The sequence below is a fragment of the Bos indicus genome, chromosome 1, assembly GCF_029378745.1.
Source record: "Bos indicus isolate NIAB-ARS_2022 breed Sahiwal x Tharparkar chromosome 1, NIAB-ARS_B.indTharparkar_mat_pri_1.0, whole genome shotgun sequence".
In the NCBI taxonomy this organism is placed as follows: Eukaryota; Metazoa; Chordata; class Mammalia; order Artiodactyla; family Bovidae; genus Bos; species Bos indicus.
In genome coordinates this window covers 2,989,656-3,009,042 of record NC_091760.1, presented here as the reverse complement: position 1 = coordinate 3,009,042, position 19,387 = coordinate 2,989,656, and the positions used below count along the sequence as shown (strand labels likewise).

Below are 19,387 nucleotides of genomic sequence, written 5' to 3'. Positions count from 1 at the left end.
GTGGGGAAAGGATTGAGGTCAGTAAATGCTACCCATGTGGGGAAAAATGAAATCAGATTCCTACCTCACACTATACACAAACATCAGTTTCAGGCATATTAAAGACTGTAATATGAACAGCAAAACTATTAAAAGTTTTAGAAGGGCATATAGGAGTCATACTTAAAGATAAGGAAGATTCAGCAGAAACCATGGAGAAAGAAAATTGATATACCTTCTTAAATTAAGATGGAAATTTTCTTTCCATTAAATGTCATCATAACAAGAGTAAAACGTTAAACCACAGACTAGGAGAAAATCCATGCAGCATAAACAATCAACAAATAATTAACATCTAGGTTCTATAAGTGCTCACTCAGTCGTGTTCAACGCTTTGTGGCCCCATGGACTATAGCCTGTCAGGCTCCTCTGTCCATGGAATTTTCCTGGCAAGAATACTGGAGCAGGTTACCATTTCCTACTCCAGGGGATCTTCCCAACCCAGGGATCGAATCCACATCTCTTCTGTCTCTGGCACTGGCAGGCAGGTTCTTTACTACTAGGGCCACGTGGGAAGCCCAAGGTTATACAAACAGCCCCTATAAATAAATAAGAAAAATTACGAAACAACCCAATAGAACAATTCATCCTAAGGCTGTATCTGAATAGAGTCAGGGAAAAGTAGGCTTGTCACATTGGGCAGCTTGACCAAGACAATGGAAAGGAGAAGGATGCTGATGATGATTCACGGTTTGCAAAGGGAATCTCGCGACCACCCTCCTCACCATGACCTCATTGTAGCCAGTCTCCTTAGCCCACCTCACCTGTTGTATCTTGAAGGTGCTGGGTTAGAGCAACCTCCAGTCTCTCTGTTCCTTCTCAACTCTGACCCTTTAGGGGTCACCTGCATCTCTAAGGTCCTCCAGTCCAGGGACCTCTGACCCCAGTGGGATCAGCTCCCTAGAATCTCTCCTTACTCACAGTTTCCTGACACCCATAAGAATGTCAGCAATCCGGAGGTGAAATCTATCCAGTTGAAATCTATCCATCTATCAAAACTACTGACGGATAGATTCCCCTAACAAGCAAGAAGCAGCAAGGGGACAGCAGTGGGAAGGAGTGGGCCAGTCTCTACTGCAGGCAGCCTCCTAGTTTGAAACCCAGCCTCCACCACTGAGTGTTCCTTGCAACTTGGGCAAGTTTCTTAACCTCTCTGCATTGTAAAGTGGAGCAAGACTAGTAAGCCTACTTTATAGAGAAGTCGTGAGGATGAAATGAATTATAACGTGTAGTTTACTAAAAGCAGTACTCCGCAAACAGTAAACCCTGTGTAACTGTCCGCTATTGTTGTAGTTGCTGTCATCATCTTCATGGCCACCTTTCCCATCTCTGTGCAGTTAGTTAACTCCATTAAGTTTTAAGATGTCAAAAAGATAGAGAACAAACACTCAGGACTGATCATTCTCTCTCTCTTTTTTTGTTTTTCTTTAAAGAATTTTTATAAACTGTCAGTCTGGGTGTTTGCCGAGCTGCCCCCGTTGGAAAAAGTGGCTACCGTGGAAGTCATTCACGTCAACAGGAAGAAGAAAGTGTGGAATTATAATTATGACGATGAAAATGACATCGAAAATGAGGCAGCTCCCCACTTAATTTCAGGTGGTTACACCAAGCATGGACTAACGGGCAAGCTGTGTCCAACTTCCACCACTTCACCCAGCTTGGAGGACTGCAGCTTGGAGGACTGCAGTGAGCCCAGTGCTGAGGAGCCGTATCTGCCTGAGCCCAAGGGGGACGCCGAGACCCCCATGGCACCAGGGCCCGGCCCCTGGCAGTCGGAAGGCACAAGTGGGGGCTACCAGACGAGAGGGACTCTGTGGCAGGACCCCACTTCCGAGGAGGACAGTGACTCCACGGAGGGGTCTGAGGGCAGAATCGTCTTCAACGTGAATTTGAACTCTGTGTGTGTGAGAGCCCTTGAGGATGACAAGGACTCAGAAGTCACTCTAATGTCCCCATCTTGTCCAGAAGAGACAGTCGAGCTGGAGGACCTCAACGAGACAGAATCAAGCGTTTTGGTGGCCAGTGAAGAAGGGACACAGCTGCCCTTCACCAACCCCTCTACGGAGTGCCCGAGGCCCCAAGATGCTCCTTCTGATAAAAGTGACACTTCCGAGTCAGATGTTGACATGGGGGATGGGTATATAGTAAGACAAGTGAATCTAAAAAAATTTAATTAACTTGGACACACGCTGCCTCTGGACATCACCCCCCACCCCCAGCACCTGCACTTGCTCCTTTGGGGCCTCCGAGTGTTCTCCCTGGGGAGGAGTAGGACACTGGTGACATCATCTATGCAAATGCTCACTCTGGGGGGAGGGGAGGTGGGAAACAGAGCATTCTGCTATTATTCAGTGCACTGTTTACCTGTTCAAGGCAATTTGCCTTGATGGGGAAAATGCCCTGCCTGTTCCCTTTCCTGTCATGGATGTCTAATGATTCTGCATCATGTTTCCCAGAGTAAAGAACAAAGTTCCCTGTGGTTTTCAGGCAATGTTCCAGGGCCCTGTAAGATTTCTGGGAAATTATTAAATCGGGTCAGTGTGGAGTAGGGAGAGAAAAGGAAGACATTCAGCAGAGTTCATAGCAGGAGCAGTCAGCAGTGGTTTTTTTTTTTTCCCCCACAGGCTTGAGGAAAGACCAGAAAAGCCACAGAAAAAGAGAAGGGAGGGTGGGCAGTTAGAAAGCAAGGACACGCACGAGGAAACAGAAGCACATGCTCTGGGTTGGGATTGGAAAAAAGGAAGCCCCAACCAAGTCTGGGGCACCCCTAGATAATATTGTGTCGCCTACACTCTTGAGAATTCAACTCTCAGCCCTCCTCAATCTGAGTGAGGAAGACAGACACACACACACATAATAACTCTGGTGCCAGACAGGTGACTAATAGAGAAACATTTGCATAAGGGAGAGGGACAGGGTCTGTGTCATATTTTAAGATATAATTTTGTACAGTGGTTGGTAAAAAATAAAACATACTTTTTAATATAAACTTGGAAATGTTTCCACATTTGTTTCTTATTAGACAGGAGATATATGCAGCAGATGTGTAGTTCTGCTGGCATCTCTGGGTTACACAAAACTCCCTCTACTTCGTGGCCTCTGGGAGCCAAAGGGACCTTCTGCCTCCCTGAGCTCCTGTTCCTGTGGAATGTTCTAGCGACAGAAGTCAGCCAGTGTCTTGCATCACCTAGTACTTACCCTGCTCTGGGTTTTCCAACCTCATCACTGCTACTAACGCATTGAAAAGGAGGAAATTAAGCCTTTGTCAGCAGTCTTGTGAGAGAAATGATTCTGGTCACGTTAATGACTTGGTTCTCTGTTGCCGCTTATCCCTGAGGGGAGAGGGGAGTTAAAGTAAAGAAGATCCTCTCAAGCTAGATTTGCTAATGGAATGCTTTAAAATCAGTTTATTTGCGGGGGAGAGGCGATCATAGAGACTGCAACCGTTCACTGGAGAAAATTTGGGGAATACGGTACAGTGTTAAGAAAAACCTGAGTCGTTGGGAAAGACCCTGATGCTGGGAAAGATTGAAGGCAGGAGGAGAAGGGGATGACAGAGGATGAGATGGTTGGATGGCATCATCGACTCGATGGACATGGGTTTGGGTGGACTCCAGGAGTTGGTGATGGACAGGGAGGCCTGGTGTACTGCGGCTCATGGGGTCACAAAGAGTCAGACACGATTGAGCGACTGAACTGAACTGAACTGAACACTATATGAGTTAGCATTTACCTGGACAAAAACTAATATAACAGCAAGAAGGGAGGGAAAAATATATTTTAAAAAAAGAGAGACAGAGGATGAATTAGAATTAGCTCAAAATGAATTGCTGTATTTTCTGATAGACCTCTGTATTCCCAAATATTGAAGATCATTCCTCATCTTCTTTGAATAAAGTACAAAGCAGGAAAAACAGAAGAAGAAAAAAAAAAAAAACATCACCACCCTTAATCCCACCACCCAGATACCAACTCTGGGTTGGCTCTGTGTTAGTCTATCAGTCGTATCCGACTCTTTTGAGACCCTACGGACTGCAGCCCCCCAGGCTCCTCTGTCCACGGAATTCTCAAGGCAAGAATACTGGAGTGGGTGGATGGCCATGCCTTTCTCCAAGGGGATCTTTCTGACCCAGGAAGCAAACCCGGGTCTCCTGCGTTGCAGGCACATTCTTTACTATATGGAGTGTATTCATTTAACTTGAGGGCTCCTTTCAAAGCATGCGTTTAATGTAATCGGGGACACTGCATGTACAGTTTCGCACCCTGTTTTACTAACGGTGTTTTCCACTCACCCGCAGGGGAAAAGTCCCCTTTCACCTCCTTTTCTGCCACAGTCAAGCGGCTGACAGCGGCCCCTGGAGCAGGGAGCGAGAGGCGGGGCCCAGACGGGGGCGGGCCCTGCAGGGCGGGGCCTCTATCGCCCCGCCCCTCCCCCGGTTCCCGGAAGCAGCCTCGGAGTTGGCAGGCTGGCGCGCGTACGTGCGACCCCGGCGTAAGGGGTCGGGGGGTGTGCCCCGGTGCCTGGCGGCTGTCCGCGGGGCTCCCCCGCTTGAGCGCCCTCCTGGGTCCCGGCGCGACTATGGCGCGCAGCCTCCTGAGCTGGCTGGGCGGCTGCCTCCTGATGTCAGGTGAGGGGTCTGCGGGGAGGGGACGCTGGGTAGCCTCCGGGGCGTCGGCTCGACCCCCGGGGCTGCCCGCGCTGGGACCCCGTCTCGCCTGTGGCGCTGCGTCCCGACTGGAGGAAGTGAGCGCGGGAAGCGGGAGGCGTGGCTACGACGCCGGGCAGCGTTGACCCCCAAAGACAACCCCCCCGCCCTCCCCCGAGCACACCCCCAGAGGCGCGCTCAAAGTTTAAGTTCCTGGGCGGGCTGTTAGGCCCAGCACTCCAAAGTCTGAATTCTGCCCCTCAACTCCTACAGCTCTAGGGCTTCTGAGTTCTAAATCCAGTGAAACCTTTCCTGTCCTGCTCCAAACTGTGTGTGTGTTAGTCACTCAGTCGTGTCCGACTCTTTGCGACCCCATAAACTGGGGCCCGCCAGGCTTCTCTAGCGGTTCATGGAATTCTCCAGGCAAGAATACCGGAGTGGGTTGCCATTCCCTCCTCCAGGGGATCTTCCCGACCCAGGGATTGAACCCTGGTCTCCTGCATCGCAGGCAGATTCTTTACCACTTGGGCTACAGGATAGTCCGCCAAACTGCCTGCCCAGGTTCAAATAACACTATGGATCCTTCCTTCCTTTCTGATGGATCTCTCATTCTCCGGTTTCCCTCCCACCTATATCAGGCTGTTTCTCCCTGGGATTCTCCACCTCTATCAGCCAAGTTCATACCCAGTTCTCTTCTCTCGTTCTCCTACACTACTACCTCTCTAGGGGCTACCAGCAGAACTTTGGCATTAAATACCAACTCTGGGCTTCCCTGGTGGCTCAGATGGTAAAGAATCTGCCTGCAATGCAGGAGATCCAGGTTCCATCCCTGGGAGGGGAAGATCCCCTGGAGAATGAAATTGCAACCCACTCCAGTATTCTTACCTGGAGAATTCCTTGGACAAAGGAGCCTGGCCAGCTGCAGTCCATGGGGTGCCAAGGAGTCTTAACACTGTGGCGGGACTAACACTAACACTGGACTTCCCTGGTGGCTTGGTGATAAAGAATTTATCTTGCCAATGCAGGAGGTGTAGGTTTGATCCCTGGTCAGGGAAGATCCCCTGGAGTAGTAAATGGCAACCCACTCCAGTAATCTTGCCTGGGAAATCCCATGGTTAGAAGGAGCCTGGTGGGCTACAGTCCATGGGGTTGCAGAAGAGTCAGACACAACTTAGTGACTGAACAACAACAACATGGGCTCGTGACTTTCAAATTTCTATCTGTTGGTGCTAGTTGGGTGATGGTCCGGTGGCAGTTATTATACTCTTCTCTGTACTTCTGTGTATGTTTGGCATTTTCTGTTAAAAAGTTTAACAACTATTTCTATCTCTAGCTCAAATCTACCCTCTGTGCCCCAGGCTTATTCATCCAGCTGTCTCTGACATTCCTACTTATGTATCCTTCAGTATCTCAAACCTAATGCAAATCCTAAAATTGTTGTTTTTGTTCAGTTGTGTCTGACTCTTTGCAACCCCATGGACTGCAGCACACCAGGCTTCTCTTTCCTTTCCTTTGCTGTCTCCTGGAGTTTGCTCAAACTTATGTCCATTGAGTTGGTGATGCCATCCAACCATCTCATCCTCTGTCGTCCCCTTCTCCTGTCTTCAATCTTTCCCAGCATCAGGGTCTTTTCCGATGAGTCAGTTCCTTGCATCAGGCGGCCAAAGTATTGGAGCTTCAACTTCAGCAACAGTCCTCTCAGTGAATATTTGGTGGTGTTTGATTTCCACCCCCAGCCCCAGTCAGAGCATAAGGTGCTTAAGCAAGGAGTGGCTATTAACATCTACTTCTTCACACCGAATGTATCAGGAAGTCTAAAGTTTATACATCTGGAAATAGATTTAAAATCTACCCCCTAACACCTTTCTGTTGTTGTTTTAGTCACTCAGTCATGTCCTACTCTTTGGTGACCCCATGGACGGTAGCCCACCAGGCTCCTTCTGTCCATGGGATTTCCCAGGCGAGAATACTGGAGTGGATTGCCATTTCTTTCTCCAGGGGATCTTCTTGACCCAGGGATCAAACCCACGTTTCCTACATTGGCAGGTAGATTCCTTACCACTGAGCCACTTGGAAAGCCCTCACACCTTTCTGCCACCACCCAAATTCCAGGTCACCTCATCCATCCCCACGTCTCTATTGCTGTCCTCCCCTTAGCAATTTCTTCTCTTCAAATACCATCTCAGACTCCTCAGCACTGCTAAAGCGTGTCTCCCTCTCCCACAAGCCCATGTGAAGACTTTGAGCCAGAGTACATGACCTGAGTATTGGACATGGTTATTTTCTTGGGCAACTATTTTGAGAAAGAGAGTTGCCAACTTTTTTCCCTTTATGTTTACAGCATTAGGAATGGTTCCACCTCCTGAAAATGTCAGAATGAATTCAGTTAATTTCAAGAATATTCTACGATGGGAGTCACCTGCTTTTCCCAAGGGGAATCTGACGTTCACAGCTCAGTACCAAAGGCAAGTCTGGGCCGCTCTTGGCAGGAGGGCACCAAAGGATGGTGGCCTTGGCAGGGCTGGTCACTGGGCTGGACCAAGGAGAGAGCCTGACTGCTGTCACCCAAGTGACCATAACAGCCCAGGGAGAGCATTTCCCCTGGCCTTTTTCATTCTGTCCCAGAATTCTTGTGAAAGCTCTGTTCCCTGAAAACAGACAGTAAAATCCTTTCTCCTGTTTCTTGTGATGGTTCATGGTGTGACAGACATTTTAGCCTATAGATCGTGGGTGTCATCAGCCACCAAGGCAGCTTGCTGCAATGTGAACTTATCAGGCTTATCACTGTTGATGTTTTTTAAGAGAAAAATGCCAATGATGAGACCATCTTCCAGTTATTAGAGTAATATTGCTGAAAATGAGAGTGTTAGTTGCTTAGTTGTGGACAACTCTGTGCCACTCCATGGACTGTAGCCCCCAGGCTCCTCTGTCCATGGAATTCTCCAGGCAAGAATACTGGAGTGAATAACCATTCTCTTCTCCAGTGGATCTTGCCGACCCAGGGATCGAACCCAAGTTGCCTACATTGCAGCCAGATTCTTTACCGTCTGAGCCACCAGGGAGGCCCAGAGTAATATTGCTTAAAGCCAACAGTTTGTAAGTGGGAGCTATCCAAGAAAACCGAGGTATGCAAAGCAGGCAGGAAGCCCCTTGCTAGCTTACCACTCACCCGCCTAGGTTATAAACTGCATACCTCAGTGCTGGGAGGTACAGATCATTTGCATAGTGGGTGCTCAGCTACTCTGAGGTGGTGTCCCGAAACTGAATTGTAAGAGAGCTGCTGGCTGTTGAAAGCTGTCTCCTCTGAAGACAGCAGAGGCTTAAGAAGAAAGGGTGAGTGTGACCTCAGTGATGTTCCGAGCTCCCAGGACCTGCCCTCCCTGTCAGTTTCTCCCTGTGCCGGGCCTGCCACCATATGTCACAGGCTGGGCTGCAGGTGACGCATCTTTGTGACGGGTGCAAAACAGCAACAGGAGGCCAAAGGGCAGTGAGCCGCACACCTGCTTCCTGTGTGGCTCAGAAACAGATAAAGGCAGATACACGCCCTCAGTGAGCTGGGAGGGGGTGCAGACACCCTCCGTGAGCCGGGAGAGATGCAAGTCTCAGATGCTTTGATCCTACACTCCTCGTTTTACCACCATATCCAGAGCTTGCTGAGTCAAAGAAGAAGGAGAAATATAAATAAGATCACCTTTGTTTACACTTTTTTTTTTAACTTTTTAGTTCAAAATAATTCCCAAGTAATAAAACATTTCAAAATATCAAGTATAATGCAGAAAACTTCCAAATAGCCTATATCCACATTCACCAGTTTTTAAGGTCTGCCATAGTGTCTCTAGCAGAGACATTACTTTGCCAACAAAGGTCCGTCTAGTCAAGGCTATGGTCTTTCCAGTGGTCATGTATGGAAGTGAGAGTTGGACTGTGAAGAAAGCTGAGCGCCAAAGAATTGATGCTTTTGAACTGTGGTGTTGGAGAAGACTCTTGAGAGTCCCTTGGACTGCAAGGAGATCCAACCAGTCCATTCTGAAGGAGATCAGCCCTGGGATTTCTTTGGAAGGAATGATGCTAAAGCTGAAACTCCAGGACTTTGGCCACCTCATGCGAAGAGTTGACTCATTGGAAAAGACTGATGCTGGGAGGGGTTGGGGGCAGGAGGAGAAGGGGACGGCAGAGGATGAGATGGCTGGATGGCATCACCGACTCGATGGACATGAATCTGAGTGAACTCCGGGAGTTGGTGATGGACAGGGAGGCCTGGCGTGCTGTGATTCATGGGGTCGCAAAGAGTCGGACACGACTGAGCGACTGAACTGAACTGAACTGAACTGATAGTGCCTCTGTCCTACATAATGCCTTCTGCCCCTTGATATGTCATTGTGTGTTTCATAAGAGCAAGGATAACCTTTTACATTACTGCAGCAGCAGCATCAAGATTTGGCAGTTTCGCCAGTGGTGCTGTCCTGGCATCTCAGTCCATATTCCAGTTTTGTCAGTCTCCCCGAGGACTTAAGATGGGTCAGCCGGAGACTTAATTTTTTTCCCATGCTGTGTATTTTCTAGCCTTGATTGGTTAATTTCATCTCTGTGTTTTCTCCACTCTGTCTTGATAGCTCTGGGGGTTTCGTTGTGGAAAATTAGCTTTCCTCTCTGTCTCTCTCTCTCCCTATAGTGTATTTCTTATTGTTCTGTTCTTTGTTTCTTTGCCATTGGAGTAGAAGGGTTTGGTTTTAGATGTTTGTCTTTTAGATGAGAGCTGCAAATAACTAAGAGTGAAACCTGGATTCCAGTCTCCTGAGCATAGATGTGTAGACCGAGCCGGGCCTCTGCTGGGGAAAACAAAACATACGCTGGGTGTGGAAGAAATTTGACCCTGAAAAATGTGTTTACCCTTCTATGGCTCTAGAAAACATTTGATTAGAATTCAGCCTGAGTGGTCACACAGCGCAAATTCTCATTGTCTGTGTGCATTGCATAGGGGTGGCCAAGGGTGGGGCTTCAGAGAATGTACTGGTGGTTTTAATATGGAAACATCTAAAACAACTAGGTGTAAATACAGGGAACAGATCACATTAACTACTTAATGGAAAGAAAGGTATGTGTAGATACTATTTAAAAATGACCTAATGAAAGGGAAGTCACTGCAGAATAACCTGAAAGACTCTGTGTTCTGCTCAATTGATGCTTTAGTTTAAATGTATGGAAGAAATGGCTACATGTGGGAAAAGCCCCTTCAAGGAATGACCCCTGGATTTTCCCAATGATGGGATGTTAAGCAGCCATAAAAAGTTGATTGATTGAGAAAGTGTTTATGGCCTATTTAGTGAAACAAGCAGACAGTAAGCCCAATTATCTCTGCCTCCTGAGAGTGGGGTGGAGTGTGCAGGTGGCGCTTTGAAGTCAAGCAGACCTGAGTTCCATGAGCGAGTTTCTAGACTTTCCACCCTGTTCCTTGTCTGTAGAATAAGGGTGATGTCATTTCTGCCCGCCTGTGAAAATTCAGTGAGGTAGTACTGTTGAAGTAGCACACTGCTGGACACCTGCATGCTGACAAATGTTGGTTGTTACTATTTTTATCACCTTCGTTGTCACCTCTGAGAGCAGCTAGATTGTTTTTGGCACCAAGGCAGGAGGGTGCCAATCAGACAAAATTCTTACTTTTTGCAAGACAAGATCCTGGATTTCCTTACATCAGGTGGCACTGATTATAGTTCCTGAGGCTATTATGAGGTTAAGTTACATCCCTTTCCTTCCACACCATGTTTCTGCCACCCTCCCTCTGGGTGTTGGCCTGGAGATCTGAGACCAGTGAGTTCTTTTTATAATTTTTCCAGCATAATTGAGCCATAGTCACATATAGGGCATTATTTGAAATCGTTGTGATATACCTATTTTGGCTAATGTGTGTATATCAACATTTCACAAACTATGCCCCACAACTTTCAGAGATACATAATCAAAAAGGGAAGCTTTCTTGGTCAAATATGTTGAATACTCAACCCCTTTTTGGAGAAAGCAATGGCAACCCATTCCAGTACTCTTGCCTGGAAAATCCCATGGACAGAGGAGCCTGGTAGGCTGCAATCCGTGGTGTCACTAAGGGTCAGACACGACTGAGTGACTTCACTTTCACTTTTCACTTTCATGCATTGGAGAAGGAAATGGCAACCCACTCCAGTGTTCTTGCCTGGAGAATCCCAGGGACGGAGAGCCTGGTGGGCTGCCGTCTATGAGGTCGCACAGAGTCAGACACGACTGAAGCGACTTAGTAGCAGCAGCACAGTGTTCCTGCCTGGAGAATCCCAGGGACGGGGGAGCCTGATGGGCTGCCGTCTATGGGGTCGCACAGAGTCAGACACGACTGAAGCGACTTAGCAGCAGCAGCAGCAGCAACCCCTTTTTGGAAAGACACGTGCTCTGAGAAGTTCTGTTGAGAAGAGACATCTATTCATGTTTCACCTTGTTTTTGCCCCAGATTGTTTGACCATGGGATGGATTATTTTTGAAATGTCTTAATGATACGTCAAGGATCATTAAGGTCCCACGGAGCACAGTTTAGAAAATGCGCATATACAATGACAACCTCAGAGAGACTGAAACTGAGACTCCCAGCCACCAGGAGTGGTTGGCCAGACCTCCAGGAGCTCCCTGGTGGCTCAGCTGGTGAAGAATCCGCCTGCCATGTGGGAGACCTGGGTTCAATCCCTGGGTTGGGAAGATCCCCTGGAGAAAGGAACGGCTACCCACTCCAGTATTCTGGCCTGGAGAATAACATGGACTGTATAGTCCGTGGGGTTGCAGAGTCGGACACAAGTGAGTGACTTTCACCAGAAGCTCAAGAATTCCAAGGTCCAGTCCCTTTCGTATCTAAAATGCTGCCTGACTAGCTGTGCTTATGGGCAGGCATGGAATCCAGGCAGTGTCCAAGCAAGTCAGAAGCAAGGTCAAGGGCCTGCTTTCCTGCTTCTGAAGCCTGAACAAGACTTCTTCTGTTTTAATTTCCCAAATAGAATTCTCATGATTTTTTTTTTTTTCTCTGATTTTGTAGTTACAGGAAATTCCAAGATACATGCACGAGTATTTTGTTAACGGAATGCGATTTCTCAAGTCTTTCCAAGTATGGTGACCACACCTTGAGAGTCAGGGCTGAATTTGCTGATGAGAGTTCAGAGTGGATAAACATCACCTTCTGTCCTGTGGATGACAGTAAGCCGCCTTAGTTTTCATCTCATTGTCATGTCATCACCCTGCCTTGATTATTTCCCCCTTGGTTGGCCCATGGGCAGAAATTCTTTGAGTGCCCACCAAGTGGATGGCCTTGGATGAGGAGCAAAGGGGTTGTAACAAAGAAGGCTGTGACCTTAAGGGAGTTTGTGGGAGAGACAGGCCAGGATCAGTGTAAGGCAGAAAACACAGTACAGGTTTCTGCTTCTGCAGTGAGCAGACTTACAGGTTCCTGACTGGTTCCAGATCCTATCTTAGGGCCATTTATGGAAGTTCTCTTTAGCAACTGATGCCAAATATCAGTAGATATGCGGTTTGCCCCAAGGCCACAGGGGTGATGAGCAAGCAGCACAGGAATTCACACCCAGGCTTCCTCTGTGGCAGGGCTTTCAGCAATGACAACCCCGCATCCGATATTTGCCTCTTGAAGTTTATATGATGGGAGAGTGCTTCAAAATGTCACGTGAACCTATTTATACTTGCTTCGGTAAAACACATGATGAATGTTCTTATCTGGTCTTCAACTTCTAGCAGAGTAGAAATAGGGTAGAATGCTAACCCAGGCCTATTCGCAGCCCCCCAAATGTAACAGTCGCCACACAAGAATACAAGGTATAACTCAAACAGCATGATTGCCAGGGGCCATTCATGATTCATTCCACAGTTCTTATTGAGCACCTTCTGTGTGCCAGCACCTACTGTGTGCTGAAGCTACCGCGGTGAACAAGACTAAAACCCCTGCCTCGTGAAATGTACATTCCAATCGGGAAGACAGACGATAAATAGACAGGTACGTATTTTATGACAGATACTGACCGTGGCTCTAAAGAAAATAAAGTAAGATGCCAGGACAGGGAGTGGTGGGAGTGCTTTTTACATAGCATGGTGAGACAGTTCTCTCTGAGGTGGCAGCAATTGGCCAGAGACCCAAATGAGTTGAAGGAACGCATCATGTGAATGTCTTGTAAAAGAGCTTTTGGGAGAGGGGAGTAGTTTCAGACTTTGTTGGAAAATGTATTTGTTGGAAAGTGGTTTAATTATATAGGTTAAACACTAAAAATAGAAATACCATCTCTTGCTTCCAACCCAGCAATGGAAATAAAGAAAACTCAACCCAATCAAAAAAAATAAAAATAAAAGGGAGGTGGGAAGAGGAATGAGCCATTAAAAACAAAAAAAGCAGTCTTTACAGAAAACACAAAGTAATGTAGTTGGAGTAATTGCAAATATATCAGAAATCACAATAAATATGAAAGGACCAAACCTGATTAATAAAGGCAAAGGTAAAAAGGTTTTTTTTGTTGTTTTAAGAAACAAAATCTAACTGTTCTTAGCCACATCGGTCAACATCACCACAGTGGTGTATCAAGGACAGAGTATTTCAGTAGCCCAGTTGGGCTGCCCAGTTACGAAAAGTAAATGTTGATGTTTTTAACATGGGAATTTTGATTGTCGTTTTGCTTTGTTCTCATCCTCAGCCACTATCGGACCTCCCAGAATGCAAGTAGAAGCACTTGCTAATTCTTTACATGTGCGTTTCTTTGCCCCAAGAATCGAGAATGAACCTGAACCGTGGACCATGAGGAACATTTATAACTCATGGACTTACCATGTGCGATATTGGAAAAATGGCTCTGATGAAAAGGTAAGTGCGGTGAATCATGCGCATTGCAGAGGCCAGCTCCCTGTCCTTTGCTCAGCTGGAGCATGGCTGGAGGTCATGATGATGGAGAAAAGCTTTGCCAGGTGGCAGCACCTTATGGTCCAGAGGCTCTCAGGCCTGGTCCTTTGAGCTCCAGAAGCTACCCATTCTGTGGGTGACTGGTATGTCTGGTCACACTTCCTGGACTTCAGGGGCAGACTTCCTGGGTGGTCTGGTGCAGGAGAACAAGCCTTTCTCTCCCCAGAGGGAAATTGCTGGAGAAGGCCAAGCTGACTCAGCAGCTGGCTGGGGGAACTTGGGGTCACCAGAATCAGGTGACCAGTGAATGACTACTGTTTCATGGCATGAGGGCCCACATACACCACAGAATAGTCAAGTCCATGGTCAGGGCAGCCCCAGCCCTGGATGAATGGTGGGTGTCACATTTTATAGGACTCACCCCACCTCTCCCCATTGCTTTCTTCCTCTTTCAGGAACAATGCTTTTCAAAACATGAGCTGGGAGTGGAAAGACCCTGCTGGCATGTTGCCCCTGCCACTGTGTGACTCTGGTCACATTCTTGACCTCAGCTTCTCAGGTCTGAAAAATGGGCATATAACCCATTTCATTAATAAAGTGGGGATAATAACCTACTTTGGGGCTTCCCTGGTGGCTCAGCAGTAAAGAATCTGCCTGCAATGGAGGAGACCTGGGTTCGATCCCTGGGTCAGGAAGCCCCCCTGGAGGAGGCCATGGCAACCCGTTCTTAGTACCCTTGCCTGGATAATCCTATTGACAGAGAAGTCTGGCAGGCTGCAGTCCATAGGGCCGCACAGAGTCAGACACGACTGATGCATCTAAGCAGCAGCAATAACTTACTTCACAGAGTTGTTGAGGAATTTAATGACATATGAAAAAAAGTAAAAAGAAAGGTAAACGTGTCCCATTGCCTGAACAATGTGTTATGGGTCAACATGTGAGATTCCCTTCCCCTTGTGTAGACAGGTTAAAATGCTGTTTTCATTCATCTTTGATCACCTTTAATTCTTTCAGTGCTTCTGAGCCAAATGGCATTTCTGGTCCTAAACTGACTTACATATATGTTATGTAAGTTATGTTACATATATGTTACCTCCTCTACATTAAATCACTAATGCTCATGCATTTGGCAAGAACAGGTCACCCATATGTATTATCTGAAGTGAGAGTCACTCAGTCATGTCCGACACTTTGCAACCTCATGACTATATAGTCCATGGAATTCTCCAGGCCAGAATAATGGAGTGGGTAGCCTTTCCCTTCTCCAGGGAATCTTCCCAACCCAGAGATCAAACCCAGGTCTCCTGCATTGCAGGCGGATTCTTTACCAGCTGAGCCACAAGGGAAGCCCAAGAATACTGGTGTGGGTAGCCTATCCTTTATCCAGTGGATCTTCCCAACCCTTGCCAGGAATCGAAACGGGGTCTGCTGAATTGCAGGCAGATTCTTTACCAGCTGAGCTACCTGGGAATCCTGTATTGTCCGAGGAATGATGTAATTAAATTTATATCTACATACTCTGTAGTCCCCCAAAATCTCAAGTTAATTTCCCCCAAAAAAGGCTCCGTTGTGATCAATTCATAACGTATACAAATATCAGATCACACTGTTGTACACCTGAAACCATTAAGATATTGTGTATAAACTACACTTCGATTTTTTTAAATGCTTTGTTAAATGATACAGGATATCTGCCTTCTTCACAGGAAAGATGATTTTGCTTATAATCAAGACCCTGGGATTTCATGTACCTAGGAAGCAATACAGAACAATAAGTTTTATGATCACTTGTTGAACACAGGGGTCCCTGCTAAACTCTGAGATACAAAGATAACTCCTGGAGCTAGCAGCCTACTGTGATTTTTTTTTTTTTTTTTTAATTGGAGGCTAATTACTTTACAATATTGTAGTGGTTTTTGCCATACATTGACATGAATCAGCCGGGGGTGTACATGTGTTCCCCATCCTAAGAATCAGATTCCACAGTTACCCAGGGCCTGAGTGCCTCCTGCCCCAGGCACGAAGTGCAAACCTAGTCTATCTTTAGCTTCTTATCTAGAATATGCCCTCAGGACTGGCATCTGGTTACACGTTTGTCCCTTCCTTCTGCCTGGGGTATGAAGACTTCGGTGTGAACACACAGAGTACTGGAAAGGCTGCATGCTCCCCAGTGCACGTCTCTCACCAGCGCCTGCAGGGCCACCTTTGCCAGTTTATCTTGCTATCAACTCAGTGTTTTGTCTCTTTACCCCTATCCCCACCCTCACCCTTCTGGTAATTCACGTGTTGAACTCCAATCCCCAGTGTGATGGTGTTAGGAGGTAGATCATAAAGATGGAGCCCTTGTGAATGGTCTTAGCACCCTTTGAAAGGAGGCCCCAGAGAGCTCCCTCACCCCTTCCACCTCTTGGGGAGGACTCAGCAAGAAAACCTAGTTATGAACCAGGAACCTCCTGAGAGGCCAGATCTGCTGGTGCTTTCATCTTGGACTTCCCAGTATCCAGAGCTGTGGGAAAGAAATGTGTGTCAATAAGCCACCCAGTCTTCTGCATTCTATTTACAGCAGCCTGAAAGAAATAGGATTAAATGGTTCCCTTTTAGAATGCAGGTGTCTCTGAGAGAGTGCCACCAGTTCGGGTCCCTGAGCTAAAAACATTAAAAGCTTCTAGAAATTCTTTCTTCCTGGCGGGAGACAGCAGGGAGATAAAACCAGAAGTTGGGGCTTCCCTGGTGGTCCAGTGGTGAAGAATCGGCCTTGCAATGCAAAGGATATGGGTTCCATCCCTGGTCCAGGAAGACCCCACGTGCTGTGGAGCAACTAAACCATTTGCCACAACTCCTGAAGCCCGTGTGTCCTGGAGCCTGTGCTCCACGAGAGAAGCCACTGCGGTGAGAAGCCCATTCACCTCAACGCAGAGTAACCCCAGCTTGCCAGAACTAGAGAAAGCCTGAGCACAGCAACAAAGACCATCACAGCAAAAATATAAATAAATCTTTTTAAAAAAAAAAGAAAAAGAAGAAGCTGTCCAGAAGTTAAAAAAGAAAAAAGACTTCACATCTCTTCTCTATCTACTTTTGACGTGTCAGCCTCTGAGTTTAGCCTTGAAAAAAATGCATTGAAAGGTTTTCGAGATAATTGGGTTTCTGGAAATGAAAGCCAGGGATTTTTGTTTTTATTTCTGTTTTTAATCATTAGAAGTTATACTATACTCTTCATGTTTCAATTGGTAAAATCCAGTTCTTGCCTTCAGTGAGCTCAGCTTCTAATACAACAAAAGAATAGAGACAAGCTATCAGCAAACCCAGCACCCAAAGAAAAGTAAACAATTACTAAAGTAAAAACAGAGTCTTTGTTCAGTTTCTATTGAAACTCCTATTCACATGGCAAATTTTTCATAAGGCCCTTTTATAAGGAATTTGTAACCGTGCTGGAAATACAGGCTGTATGTATGTACTCTTTTAATTCCCTTTATTTTGCTGGAAACTATTGTTACCAACTCCATGCTCACTCTGCTCACCACACAACACGCCAGTAAATCAGAGACAAGATATTGAGCCAAGGAAAAATGACTTTATTTGAAAAACCAGAAAACCGAGAAGATGGCAGACTAATCTCTCAAAAATAAACTTCTTATCAGGCTCTGGACGCCAGGTTCTTTTATAGAGTAGAGAGGGAGAGGAAGTGAGGAAGTAAAAAGGCTATTAATCTTGCAAGTATCTCCTGGAATGGCCAACCTTGGAGGGGTTGGGGGAGGGTGTGTGTTCATTTCTTCCTTCCTATAGTCAGCTGTTCACAGGTGGACAGCATCCTGAATAAAGAAAGACACTTTGGTTTAATAGTAAAGGAGAGGGGCAGGGTACCCGCAGGCAGGCCATTGTGTATAAATAGTATGCTCGTAGTGAACAAAAACAAATAGTATCCTCGTAGGAAGCAAAGGTTAAAGTCAAAGAAACAGATGCAATGTGGAGTCAGATTTTCTTCCCTGCAACACTATTTTGGTTTCTCAAATTCAGAAATATGTCATCAATTATGATATATTCAAATTAAACTAAGATGAGTCTGGGATGGCCCCACCAGAGGCAGTCTATGGTGTATATCCTTGAGGTGAGATGAGCCGCTCGGGGAGGGCAGCCCAGGTGCGTGAATGGAGAAGTGATTCAGAGGAGAACCCCAGGCAGCTAGGGCCAGAAATCACATTGGGTCTTACTGTAGATGGCTGGTGTGTTCATTTGCCAGGGCTGCAGTAACCAAGTACCATAAACTGGATGGATGAAGCAATAGAAATGTGTCGTCTTGAGGTTCTGAAGGCTAGAAGTCCAAGATCAAGGTGTCAGCAGGATTGGTTCCTTCTAAGGACCAAGAGGAAGGATCTGTTCCAGGCCTCCCACCCAGCTCCTGGTGGGTGCTGGCCAATTTTGGATCCTTTAGTATATAGAGGCATCAGCCCAATCCCTGCCTTCATCTTTATGTGGCATTCTGTGTGCCTGTCTGTGTCTAAATGTCCTCTTCTTTTAAGGACACCAGTCATACTGGATTGGGGCCCATGCTAATAACCTCATTTACGTTGATTACATCTAAAAAGACCTTCTGTCTAACCAAGTCACTTTTGAAAGTACTAGGGTTTTAGGATTTTGATGTAAGAATTTGGGAGGACAAAATTCAACCCATACAACTGGTTTATCTTTAAAAAAAGAAAAAAAGAATGCGGGATGGTTTGCATATCATTTAAACTAGGGAATTCAGGGAATAAAGCAGTTTGCCAGGACCATGGTCAGTCCTTTCCCTTCCCCCTCCTCCCCACTTAAAATGATCTCAGGGTCACCTGAGGTGACGTGGGAGGAGCATCTGCTTCCTTTATCCTCCTATTTTGAGCCTGAAGTAAAGATTATAACCAGTAAGTGGCAGGTGGCGGGGTGGGGTGGGGCGATGGGAAATGATGTCCCTTCACTGCTGAGGCATGTTCTTAATTTTTTCTCTGTTACTAGTTTTCAATTTCTGGTCAGTATGACTTCGAGTTCCTCCGAAATCTTGAGTCACAGACAACTTATTGTGTTCAAGTTCGAGGGTTTCTTTCTGATCGGAAAAAAGCTGGAGAATGGAGTGAGCCTGTCTGCGAGCAAACAACCATTGACGGTGAGTCTTGAGACGCACCATCTGCAGCTCTGTGTCTCTGAGCACCCTCCTTTTTTTTTAACATGTGGGTAATGGTGGTGGGGCCCCATGCTGCAAGGCTTGTGAAATCTGCATTCCCCAAACAGGGACTGAACCCGTGTCTCCTACAGCAGAACAGAGTCCTAACCCCTGGGCCGCCAGGGAATTCCCTCCTCTGAGCATCTTAAGTGGCTTTAGAGACTTCCACCGAGTGTGCCGGCTGAAAGGCTCCTTGGAGATTATCACCCAGCTCAAACTCCAGTTCATCTCTGACTGATCCACCAGCTCAGATGCATACAAGGAGGTCTGATCCTGGCTCTTTTCATTTATGGAGTCCCTTTGGAAAGCAAAGCAGTGATCTGGGGATTGCAGAATACAGAGGAGAGCAATTGTAATAAAAGAATTCCGTCTAGAGTTTGAGGGAGACTGGAAGCCTGTATTTGTACGGTTGGGTCGCTGACCTGTGCAGCTGAAACTGTCACAACATTGTTAATTGGCTATGAAAGTGAAAGTGAAGTCCTCAGTCGTGTCCGACTCTTTGCGACCCCATGGACTGTAGCCTATCAGGCTCCTCCGTCCATGGGATTTTCCAGGCGAGAGTGCAGGAGTGGGGTGCCGTTTCCTTCTCCAGGGTATCTTCCCAAT

At 46.7% G+C, this 19,387-nt stretch overlaps 2 protein-coding genes across 11 annotated transcripts in view; both read left to right on the top strand.

The window, feature by feature from the left end:
* IFNAR2 (interferon alpha and beta receptor subunit 2) overlaps nucleotides 1-3,036 on the top strand; it is a 65,567-nt gene extending 62,531 nt beyond the window's left edge. For 5 of the 6 annotated variants that reach the window (XM_070785572.1, XM_070785459.1, XM_019979959.2 and 2 more), the window contains one exon: nucleotides 1,473-3,036. In XM_070785572.1, the coding sequence (XP_070641673.1) occupies nucleotides 1,473-2,216 (744 nt within the window). In that variant the 3' untranslated portion in view covers nucleotides 2,217-3,036. The remainder of the gene's footprint in view (nucleotides 1-1,472) is intronic. The other variant, XM_070785590.1, reaches the window with a different exon arrangement.
* A 1,441-nt stretch (nucleotides 3,037-4,477) lies between these two features.
* IL10RB (interleukin 10 receptor subunit beta) overlaps nucleotides 4,478-19,387 on the top strand; it is a 28,802-nt gene continuing 13,892 nt past the window's right edge. For 4 of the 5 annotated variants that reach the window (XM_070785626.1, XM_070785602.1, XM_070785629.1 and 1 more), the window contains exons 1-5: nucleotides 4,478-4,667; nucleotides 7,027-7,150; nucleotides 11,734-11,891; nucleotides 13,388-13,554; nucleotides 18,577-18,724. In XM_070785626.1, the coding sequence (XP_070641727.1) occupies nucleotides 4,619-4,667; nucleotides 7,027-7,150; nucleotides 11,734-11,891; nucleotides 13,388-13,554; nucleotides 18,577-18,724 (646 nt within the window). In that variant the 5' untranslated portion in view covers nucleotides 4,478-4,618. Of the gene's footprint in view, nucleotides 4,668-7,026; nucleotides 7,151-11,733; nucleotides 11,892-13,387; nucleotides 13,555-18,576; nucleotides 18,725-18,849; nucleotides 19,163-19,387 lie in introns of those variants that run through there. The other variant, XM_070785613.1, reaches the window with a different exon arrangement.